Below are 12,007 nucleotides of genomic sequence, written 5' to 3' on the forward strand. Positions count from 1 at the left end.
CTTTTGATCTTTGATGGTTTAAAGTCTGTTTTATCAGACACTAGGATTGCAACCCCTGCTTTTTTTTGTTCTCCATTTGCTTGGTAGATCTTCCTCCATCCCTTTATTTTGAGCCTATGTATGTCTCTGCATGTGAGATGGGTCTCCTGAAGACAGCAGACTGATGGATCTTGACTCTTTATCCAGTTTGCCAGTCTGTGTCTTTTAATTGGAGCATTTAGTCCATTTACATTTAAGGTTAATATTGTTATGTGTGAACTTGATCCTGCCATTATGATATTAACTGGTTATTTTGCTCATTAGTTGATGCAGTTTCTTCCTAGCCTCGATGGTCTTTACATTTTGGCATGTTTTTGCAATGGCTGGTACCGGTTGTTCCTTTCCATGTTTAGGGCTTCCTTCAGGGTCTCTTGTAAGGCAGGCCTGGTGGTGACAAAATCTCTAAGCATTTGCTTATCTGTAAAGGATTTTATTTCTCCTTCACTTATGAAACTTAGTTTGGCTGGATATGAAATTCTGGGTTTAAAATTCTTTTCTTTAAGAACGTTGAATATTGGCCCCCACTCTCTTCTGGCTTGTAGAGTTTCTGCCGAGAGATCTGCTGTCAGTCTGATGGGCTTCCCTTTGTGGGTAACCCGACCTTTCTCTCTGGCTGCCCTTAAGATTTTTTCCTTCATTTCAACTTTGGTGAATCTGGCAATTTTGTGTCTTGGAGTTGTTCTTCTGGAGGAGTATCTTTGTGGCGTCCTCTGTATTTCCTGAATTTGAATGTTGGCCTGCCCTGCTAGCTTGGGGAAGTTCTCCTGGATGATATCCTGTAGAGTGTTTTCCAATTTGGTTCCATTTTCCCCCTCACTTTCAGGCACCCCAATCAGACGTAGATTTGGTCTTTTTACATAATCCCATACTTCTTGCAGGCTTTGTTCATTTCTTTTTCTTCTTTTTTCTTTTGGTTTCTCTTCTCGCTTCATTTCATTCATTTGATCCTCCATCGCTGATACTCTTTCTTCCAGTTGATCGAGTCGGTTACTGAAGCTTGTGCATTTGTCACGTATTTCTCGTGTCATGGTTTTCATCTCTGTCATTTCGTTTATGACCTTCTCTGCATTAATTAGTCTAGCTGTCAATTCTTCCACTCTTTTTTTCAAGATTTTTAGTTTCTTTGCGCTGGGTACGTAATTCCTCCTTTAGCTCTGAGAGGTTTGATGGACTGAAGCCTTCTTCTCTCATCTCATCAAAATCATTCTCTGACCAGCTTTGATCCGTTGCTGGCGATGGGCTGTGCTCCTTTGCAGGAGGAGATGCGCTCTTATTTTTTGAATTTCCAGCTTTTCTGCCCTGCTTTTTCCCCATCTTTGTGGTTTTATCTGTCTCTGGTCTTTGATGATGGTGACGTACTGATGGGGTTTTGGTATAGGTGTCCTTCCTGTTTGATAGTTTTCCTTCTGACAGTCAGGACCCTCAGCTATAGGTCTGTTGGAGATTGCTTGAGGTCCACTCCAGACCCTGTTTGCCTGGGTATCAGCAGCAGAGGTTGCAGAAGATAGAATATTGCTGAACAGCGAGTGTACCTGTCTGATTCTTGCTTTGGAAGCTTCCTCTCAGGGGTGTACTCCACCCTGTGAGGTGTGGGGTGTCAGACTGCCCCTAGTGGGGGATGTCTCCCAGTTAGGCTACTCAGGGGTCAGTGACCCACTTGAGCAGGCAGACTGCCCCTTCTCAGATCTCAACCTCCGTGTTGGGAGATCCACTGCTCTCTTCAAAGCTGTCAGACAGAGTCGTTCGCGTCTGGACAGGCCTCTGCTGCTTTAGCTGAGCCCTGTCCCCAGAGGCGGAGTCTACAGAGACAGGCAGGTTTCCTTGAGCTGCTGTGAGCTCCACCCAGTTGGAGCTTCCCAGCGGCTTTATTTACCTACTTAAGCCTCAGCGATGGCGGGCGCCCCTCCCCCAGCCTCGCTGCTGCCTTGCGGTTAGATTGCCGCAGACTGCTGTGTTAGCAAGGAGGGAGGCTCCGTGGGCGTGGGACCCTCCCCGCCAGGTGTGGGATATAATCTCCGGTGTGCCGGTGTTACAGCGCAGTATTGGGGTGGGAGTTACCCGATTTTCCAGGTGTTGTGTGTCTCAGTTCCCCTGGCTAGGAAAAGGGACTCCCTTCCCCCTCGCGCTTCCCAGGTGAGGCAATGCCTCGCCCTGCTTCAGCTCTCGCTGGTTGGGCTGCAGCAGCTGACCAGCACCGATTGTCCCGCACTCCCGAGTGAGATGACCCCAGTACCTCAGTTGAAAATGCAGAAATCACCGGTCTTCAGTGTCGCTCGCGCTGGGAGATGGAGACTGAAGCTGTTCCTATTCGGCCATCTTGCTCCGCCCCCCCTGGTTTTTGTTTTTGTTTTTGTTTTGAGTCAGAGTCTGCTCTGTTGCCCAGGCTGGAGTGCAGTGGCATGATCTTGATCTCCACTCACTGCAACCTTCGCCTCCTGTGTTTAAGCAATTCTCCTGTTTCAGCGTGCCGAGTAGCTGGGATTACAGGTATCCACTACCATACCTGGCTAATTTTTATATTTTTAGTAGTGACAGGGTTTCGCCATGTTGGTCAGGCTGGGTCTAGAACTCCTGACCTCAGGTGATCCACTTGCCTCGGCCTCCCAAAGTGCTGGGGTTACAGGCTTGAGCCACCATGCCTGGCTGAGATTTGATGGTTTTATAAAGGACATTTCCCTCTTTTGCTCGGCACTTCTTGCTGCCACCATGTGAAGAAGGACATGTTTGCTTCCCCTTCTGCCATAATTGTAAGTTTCCTGAGGCCTTCCCAGCCATGCTGAATTGTGAGTGAATTAAACCTCTTTCCTTTATTAATTACCCAGTCTTGGGTATGTCTTTATTAGCAGCATGAGAATGAACTAATATACCCATATTTCAACATATACTCATCTATGGCTTCCAAGAGACTGCCCAGACAGTGTCAGTGTCTAACTCACTTTAGAGCATGGAATTGGATAGAACATTCTGGCTATCTATTGTCAGCTAAAATTGCTGTAATCTACTGATCCATTTTTTCTTCCCTTTTCCACTATCCTTCTTGCCCTGGCTTGCTTTCTCTCCTTCCTTATATTCACTCATCTTTTATTCAATGTTTTTAAATTTGTTAACTTTTTTTCTCTTTCAGAACTGCAAAAGAGAATTTATCTATATGAATAAGTAAAATTCCTAAATAAAATCAATTTAGAAGTCAGGAGGAATGCCAGGAAGCCATACATGCTTTTAAATATATTATCACTACACATTTGAGATATATTGAATACCTATTTTTAAGTTCTAGAAGAACTTTGGGCATGTCAAGTGCAATATTTTCACCAACTGTAGAGTTCATATTTTCACTGAATAGATGATGAATAAGTAAAATCACTTTCATGGCCGGTTTCAATGTAAGTGTGCTCAGTTTAAAGGTTGTGTAAGATATGATAATTATTTCTATTCATGTTGTAAAAATTAATTTAGTACTTTAACAATGCTCTCATCTGATTCACAGTTTGCTTAGGAAGTTTGTTTCAGCTACTATAACTTCTTTGAACTAGCTAACAGACTGTCTTTTGTTTGAACTAGCTAACAGACTGTCTTTTGGAAAAATTAAAATAACATCTGATTAACAAAAGTCTCTCATAACTTTTTCTTTTAAAGGTGACACTTTGTTTTTTAGGCTCACTCAAATGTAATTCTCTGAACTCACTGAGTAATTAAAATCACTTCCCAATATCAGGAATCATACTTCCACATTCTCTTTGGTGACATCCCCACCCATGGCAGTCCTTGCCTCCTTTATACCAGGTATGCCAGCAGGCAAGCACATAATGTAGTCATGGAAACCAGTGAATCAGCATGTACTGAAAGGACTGGATGCTCAGACTCCAAGCCCTAGGTATGAGAACAGGGAGAATATGGATATACACTGGAGAGAACGCTGTGATGTATTCTGTGCATGGGAGTGATTTAATGATTCCTCTGAGCGATGAGAGGCAGTGCCTCAGACGCCTACAGGGAACAGCTCTCTCAGATACCCAATCTGGGCGAGACTCGGCTGGGCCACTACGGGTCACCAGCCTGTCTTGGCTGCCAGAAGGCATGCTTCTAAGCACTTGGGTTTGTCTGCCAAGTAAGACGAGCCCCAAGCTGTAGCATTACATAAAAGTAGAGCTTCTCAAGGCAGATTTTTCAAAGAGAAAAATAAATTAATTGGGTTTATAGGTTGAAAGGAAAAGCCCAAGAGACAAAAAACTGACCTACCTGGAAAGTCCCACAGTGAGAGACATTTGAAAAGGCTGCAACCAGCTAGGATGATTTCTTTTTATTCTTATTAAATACTATAGTGTAGGAAATTGCTTTTAAAATAAGTCTTCACTGACACAAATGAGAAAATTAATGCTTAAAGATCACTTGCTTTCTAGAGACTTTTTTATTTACAAAGGCATTGGGTAAGCCTCACTGGATATCTGTTTGTGTATTGATTTACTTCCAAACACCACTATACTATTTACCATACACTTTATGAACACAAAATCATTTAATCCTTATATCAACCCTGTGAGGTAGGTACTATTCTTAATTCTACTTTGCAGATGAGAAAACTGAGGCACAGAGAGGTTAAGTAACTTGCTCAATATTATGTGGCCAGCAAGTGATAAAAGTGAGATAAACCCAGGTAGTTTGGTTCAAGAATCTGTGATACTAACCAGTTCACAGCCTGCCTCAAGAACTGTGGGCCACTAAGAGCATGACATTATGAAAAATCCATGGTGCCATTTTAAGAAGGAGGTATTTATTTAAACAGTCTCATTTCAATTTTTTTTTTAAAGAAACAGGATCTTGCTCTGCTGCCCAGGTTGGAGGACAGTGTCTCAATCATAGCTCACTGCAGCCTTGAAATCCTGGTTTAAATGATCCTCCCATGTCAGCCCCCAAAGTAGCTAGGACTCCAGGTGCACGCCACCACAGTGACTAATTTTTAACATTCGTTTGGTACAGATCTCAAATCCTAAATGACTTCAATTCTTCCATATTCATGGCTTCTTACCCACTAGCTCTATGGTCTAATATTTATGATGGGCATCTAGTATTATAAGGGACTCTGGGGAAAATTCAGCATTAGAATGCAAAAGCTTACACTCAATAGGATCTCAGGGCTGAGGGTACTAACAAGTGCGAAAGTTCCTGCATGAGCCCCCAGCTGGGCAACATGAACTTTCCTCAAGGAGGTTCTGTATTCAAGTATAATCTATATCCAAGTCTAATTTCAGCGAATGATCAGCGACCAGAAAGGACAGCTTCCTCATCTCTATAACATCTGCTCACATAGCCAGAAGAGCCAGACAAGTAGATCAGGTACTAAGGTTAATGACATCAGAGGCTTAGACACTTACCTAGATGTGGGTGCACAGTGGCCTCTGTTGGAGCTGAATCAAGAGAGGAAAGAAGAAAGACAACTGATCAGGAATGAAAGCAAAATCCAGTAATAAACAGTCACAACACAGTTACAAAGCTTAGGTCACATTAAGCAAATCAAATGGCTACAGACTTTTTCATTTTTTTAGGAGTTTCTAGAACTCTTGAAAAAATAGAAGACAATAAATTTAATGATCTTGTATTTTGTGCCAACGCTTATTGGTTAAATCAGAGAAGAGTTTCACAAAGATTCACTGAATCGTTAACTCTAATTAGAGATTTTCTTGAAATAAAAGGAATACTTGCCAATTAATCAATAACGAATAACAAAACCCTGGCACAATGATATACATTCTCTCACTAGTATCACAGTGCATATGAACAAGCCAAATCCGAAGCTTCAAGGAAAACAAGGGTTTATTTGCAAACTAGCAGGAAAAGGAGGAAATTTATGTTGAAATTGAAACTTTGAAAATACAAATTAATAATGGCTTTACACACGAATTTCCTAATGTGAACTGTGTCTCCAGAAGATTTTAACTGTAATTTCCAGTATCTTCTAAATTGTCTGCAAAAACCTACAAGAAAAATTTGAAGAATGTCTTGTTGATATTCATTATTTTAGACTTTTCAATTTATGCAATATTTCTGTCAATTCCATGTTAATAATACTATGCTGACACAAGAATAATACTTTTATATAGTTTTGAAACTGATGTTTTTTCATTAAAGGTAAATCAGCTCTTCTAATAAAAATGAAAACATTTGTAAAGGTGGATCTGGACATTAAAGGAAAATGATTTTTTGATACTCAATTCAGTTACTGGAAGATCTTTAAGTAGGTAAGAAACACTTGGGTATGTGGATCTACTTTTCAATTGTCAATTTTATGAACTCTTAATACAAGCCCAATATTGCTTAAGATGTGCTATAAGTGTAAGGTACATACTAGATTTTGGAGATTTAGTAAAAAAAAAATGTAAAATATCTCATTAGTAGTTTTAAATTGACCACATTATATCAAAATGTTTAATATTTTACATATTCTGTTAATAAAATACATTATTAAATTAATTTCATCTATTTCTTTCCGGTTTTTAGATGTAGCTAGTAGAATATTTAAAACTGCACATGGGACTTACATCATACTTCTATTACACAGTGCTGAACTACAGCTAGGAGGGACATTTGTACTATATATCAATTAGGAAATCATTATCAAGTAGGAGGGGTGGAGTTACAAAAGGAAGACCGAGTCACTCAGAGAGAACATAAGGTATAAAGAGAGAAGTGAGGCTGAGAGCAGCAGCTATTGCCTATAATCCCAGCACTTTGGGAGCTGAGGCAAGAGGATTACTTGCGGCCAAGAGTTCAAGATCAGCCTGGGCAATATAGTAAGATACCTCGTCTCTACAAAAAACATTAAAAATTAGTTGGGCATGGTGGTGCAGCCTGTAGTCCTAGCTACTCAGGAGGCTGAGGCAGGGGGATCACCTGAGGCCAGGAGTTTGAGGATGCAGTGAGCTAAAAATGCACCATCACACTCCAGCCTAAGCAACAGAGTGAGACCCTGTCTCTAAATAGATAATAAAAAGAAAGAAGTGAAATGTGGAGTCAAATGTATACTTAACAGACTGGTGGAAGAAGATGAGCTAGCAAAGGTGACTGAGTAAAAGTGCATTCCATTAAGGAAATAAGAAAAAGAAAGAGTTTTAAGAGCTAAGAGAGTTGAAGGAGAGGCCAAAATAATCTTAATAAAGCTGGTATCTATGAAGAACATCCTGCTAGTAAGGCACTGTGCTAAGGAGTGTCTATAGATGAACTCAGGGATTTTGGCCTCAGAGTCTAGACTCAACTACTGTGCAAACTGCTCTTTCTAGAAGGTTAGCTGCAAAGGTGAGAAATGAGATCTTATATGGAGATGAGGACCAAAGGGTTTTTTTTTGTTTTGTTTCTTAAGATATGATAGTTTACCATGCCTAATGTTAGCTATATTGCAAAAGGGATTCTCTGTATTCATGTTATAAAGTGTTAAGAAGAAAGGAAAAACACCTGTCTACACAACATGGAATTTCAAATTATTTCACAGGTTTTGAAATAAATTGGTTAAATTAAATGTAGGAAAAGTTATGACAATTATTAATTGGAAATATTTACCATGCAATACAATGGTTAGATATGTATAACAAAATATCTGCAGACATATTGTTGCCTACTTTACATTAAATGACTTTGGTGACTAAGGCCTCAACCCAATAAAGGGAATAAGTTATAAAATGCTTTACTTTAAATTGTTTATTCAAATGGACATCTACCTTTGCTAAATTATTTGGGCACATGGGAGCTTTCACTGAAACACCTACATCACATTTTAGAAAGACCCACTGAATCAGAATCTCTGAGGGTGGAGGCTCGGAAGTTGTATTTTTTAAAACCTCCTTGACTGATTCTGATGGAAAGCCAGATTTAAAATTCACTGGTTTAAACAACACAATCCACTGCTTATTTTTGTAGCATGCTGAACTGTTCTCTGTGTTAAGTACTTATCTTTGCTCTGAAGAAGAAATAGGCTTCTCAAAAGCAGAAAATATGTACACCCAAGACATCAGCCAAAGCTGGTAATAGTGTCACAATAAATAATAAATTGATTTGAAAGCTACTTCTTAGTTGTAATATATTTTATGATATTTCAGAAAATAACTGAAGATCCAAACCTTTAAAAAATGACAGAATAGACACATAACATTGTCCAAAAGTCCTTTATTACAAGTGGTCTGGGGAGCTTCAACACCCAGTCACTATTTACGTGGATTTAATTTAACTCAACAAATTTACATTATATTGTAAATCACTAGTTAGGAAGATTTGTTTTAATATATTTTAACAAAATGTCCACTCTCTGAGATAACTAAACATTATTTCCTCAAAAAGAGAAACATGTTTAGTATGCAAAACTTAATGAAAGGAAAAGTACAAATTTTCTTGAGAAAGATTCACACATATGTAGTTTAAAAATGGGCCAAAAGCTAGTAAAGTACTGTGCCTGGAAGTTTATTTTAATCATTTCTCAATAAGTGACCATATCAATCTAGTTTTATGTAGTCTAAACAAATTTTCTAAGCCTGTAGGAAGTTCACCGTCTTTTTACTTTTACTGAGGTAAATGCACCACAGAAAAATTAAAGTAGCCTGAGGAAGAATGATATAGTTCAATATTATTTAGTATACTCCCATTTGGATAGTACCTGCCTTGCCTCATACCAGTGACTATGAGTGAATTATTAAGTTCTTATATTATGTGAACTTGGCATAAAGGCCTTTACTCTTTCCTTTATTAAATGTAAAATGTGTGCTTGCCAGACAGGTCCTCATTTGTCAACTGTCCAAGTGCTTACCCAATGACAGTCTCCAAGTCTACCTTTCCTGTTCCTCTGCCATTGAACTAGCTCTAGATTGAATCATTGAATTTTTCTAGATCGCTCGTATGTTTTTATCTCAACATTTTATTGGTCTGTTACTGATTTTCTGCCTCTCCCAGGACCCTAGAATGCCCTACCCCACCTTGCATCTTGTCTAGTTTCTCAGCTCCTTTGAATCTAAAATTGCGTGATTAAAATCTAGCAATGACATAAAATTGTCAAATGGCTTAAACTAGGGAGTTTTGGTTTCTGAGGATGAGAGACAACAGGAATGTTCTTAAAGAAGTAGGTTTTGGTTTTAGAGAAAGAATAGGATGGAATACACCTTTAACAGAAGTGTAAAAGGTATCGCAGTTTCTTCCAGGTATTTCTGTGGTAGTGATAAGAAGATTAGGTCAGATGACTAAAGGTGTGCACAGAGGAAGATGCACTAGGGATGGTGCTACTTGTCAGAGGACACTGAATTGAAGAGACAGGAACATAGGCTGGAGTTGTTCTGTACCCAGAGAGATCACTTTGGGGAAGCTTCATAATATGGTCCTATTTTAGTTTCATTGGTGAGACCCATGAAACTGTATGTAGAGGCTGGAAGGAACTTATGGAAAGATAAATGATTTAATAAGGAATCAAGGGTTTGTATAAATCAAACTGAATTCCTACATTTTTTCAGAAGTGAGTATTTTTTCTATAAGGTAGGATGCTCAACTAGGAATGAATGTTCAGCTGGGATGAATCTAGGAATATCTAATTCTGTTAAGACTTCCCTGTTATAAATTGCATGTGACTGTATTTGTGTTTCAATGAACTTTAAATCTCATTCAGAATAACCATACATCTCTGTAATCTTTATCCAGAAATAGAATGCCATTGAAATTCACAAACATTACAGAAACTATATCCTTTGTAAAGCTTGATCAAGTTCAAGTAACTAGACTGAATTGGAAATTCAGTTTAAAATTGACTTTAGATATATCATGATAACTTAAAGAGTAAGCCAAATGTCCTCGGACTGAATTAACTTACTTAAAACCACAGATAAAATATAAAATGTTACACAGGTAAGTTAAAATGAACGTTCTACTTAGCCTAAAAAACAAGTAAGAGCAAGCCAACAGAATGGAGGAATTACAATAGAATCTCACTAAAATCACCAGGTTTTCTAAAAGCTTTTTTTCCAGCGAGGGATTCAGAATGAAAGCCTAGCCTACTTTGACTTGTTTTTAGTTGAAAAAGCCAAACTTCTTTAAAACTATCAATACAAATTGGTAGCAATTTTTACTAGGAAAGTATTGACAAATGAGAATCTACTTAATTTCATAAGTCAAATCCCTCGAGAGCAGAGCAGTTAAATGAGAAAAAAATGAAACTTTAAAGTTTTCAGCATAATATAATTTTTTCATACTAGATAAGTAAATAAATGTTCTTATGAGTGTCAAAACCATTCATAAATGTGTACTTATGATTTCTTTTCCAGATTCTTTTTGATGTTTGTAACAGTGCCATTTAAAAGCTATTTGTCCTCCAAATTCTCTCTCCAGTGGGGCCTATCCAGATGATGTTTTGGAAAAATACAAAGATTTAGATCAGCAATGATATGCTCCAGCAACATTCTAAGTCTTTCCTTAGCCGAGCATTTTCCTAGATGCTTGAGTACTATTAAGTGACCTGAAGATTACGTATGTATTTTACTAAGATTTCACAGACTATGCAAAGAAGACAAAAATAGATTTTTAAAATTAATAAGCTTAAACATGTTAAGAATAAAAGTAAACAATCATTGTTTTTGGAAGGTACTTCAAAGTTTGAAAAAAATAGATTGCTTATAGAACTTCTTTTCTTAAAAATTCAACTGTACTGTTCTTGAAATGATTTATCACCATAAGTTAGCAAAAGAAAGAGACTGGAACTGCCTTGAATGAACACAATAACTCTGTACTAGTGCAGATTTGATAAAGATAATTATTCAAAAAATAGTGAGGGTGAATGATTATTACATGGAACAGCCATGGAAAGACCCAGTTCATAAGATAAGCAATTCACATCACAAGGCTTGATTGAGCCTAACATGAAAGCAAGTAAATTCAGTACCAAAAGTTTCAAAGGAATAACACGCTTCTTGGTCTCTTTAAACAAGGTTACTATTTTTTCCTTTAAAATGAAAGCAGAAAAAGCGCATGCAGATACTTTTTTGAATATATGATGGAAAGCTCTTAGTTCATATATGTTAACATGTCTCTGTGTTGGAGACAGTTCTAGTCAGAAGAGTTGTAGGTCTTTTCCCAAGGAATATCTTTGGGAAAGTTGAAAAATTATTTTTAAAAACTCACTATTTTCACTCAGTGTGAATTAATCTGGCCTTCATTGAAGTACGAGAAGAACCACTTTTTACTCACTTTTTAAATTTTAAAGTGCAACTAATGTATTGCTTGTCATTAGACAGACTTACTTTGTGAACATTAATTTACTAAATATATTTTTGTCTCCAAAATTACCTCCAATTATTTAGCGCATCTCACAGATTATAATGAGTGGCTTATCTTTATGACAGTTTCTCTTGCATTAGCATCAGCTAAGCTTTGCAGACAGAAATGAAAGTTAGAACATTTCTGTAAACTAAAACAGGCAGCAAATATCTCCACATTAGCTTCTGTGACTACATTTGGTTATTGGTGCTCACAGTCATACTTTTCTTAATAACATTTTAATAGCTTAAACTATTGGGCCTTTCAAAATAAATATTATAAACGTGGATCCTTAGATGGTATCTCAATATTAAATTGAAGCCTAAATTCCTCCCATCATCAATTCAATTTGTCCAGGAGACAAATTACATGCTAAAAGTTAAAAAAAGAAAAGCTTCATTTCTTAAGAAGCATTTCTGTGCATATGCTCTTTCAAAAGTTGAACCTGCCAGAATCTCATAGATCACAGCAGCCTGAAGTAGGCATATTAGAAAGAATGAGGCTGTGTTTAATTCCCCCAAAGGTTATTTTCTTGACAGATGTGTTTTTTTCTTTCAACTGACTTATTTTGAATGGAAATTTTAAAGTAATCATCTGACTCCAAATTATAGTAGTACTAATAAATTTCAGCCAACTTGTTGAACAAATTACTCAAAGAATGGAGATGTAAATATGTGGAGCAGAAAAATGAAAA

At 37.7% G+C, this 12,007-nt stretch overlaps 1 protein-coding gene across 2 annotated transcripts in view; it reads right to left on the bottom strand.

Annotated features, from left to right (window-relative positions):
* RELN (reelin) overlaps positions 1 to 12,007 on the bottom strand; it is a 519,467-nt gene that overhangs the window by 281,568 nt on the left and 225,892 nt on the right. For both annotated transcript variants that reach the window (XM_023192552.2, XM_023192551.3), the window contains exon 5: positions 5,412 to 5,444. In XM_023192552.2, coding sequence (XP_023048320.1) covers positions 5,412 to 5,444 — 33 coding nt within the window. The remainder of the gene's footprint in view (positions 1 to 5,411; positions 5,445 to 12,007) is intronic.

The sequence above is a fragment of the Piliocolobus tephrosceles genome, chromosome 8 (genome assembly GCF_002776525.5).
Source record: "Piliocolobus tephrosceles isolate RC106 chromosome 8, ASM277652v3, whole genome shotgun sequence".
Taxonomy (NCBI): Eukaryota; Metazoa; Chordata; class Mammalia; order Primates; family Cercopithecidae; genus Piliocolobus; species Piliocolobus tephrosceles.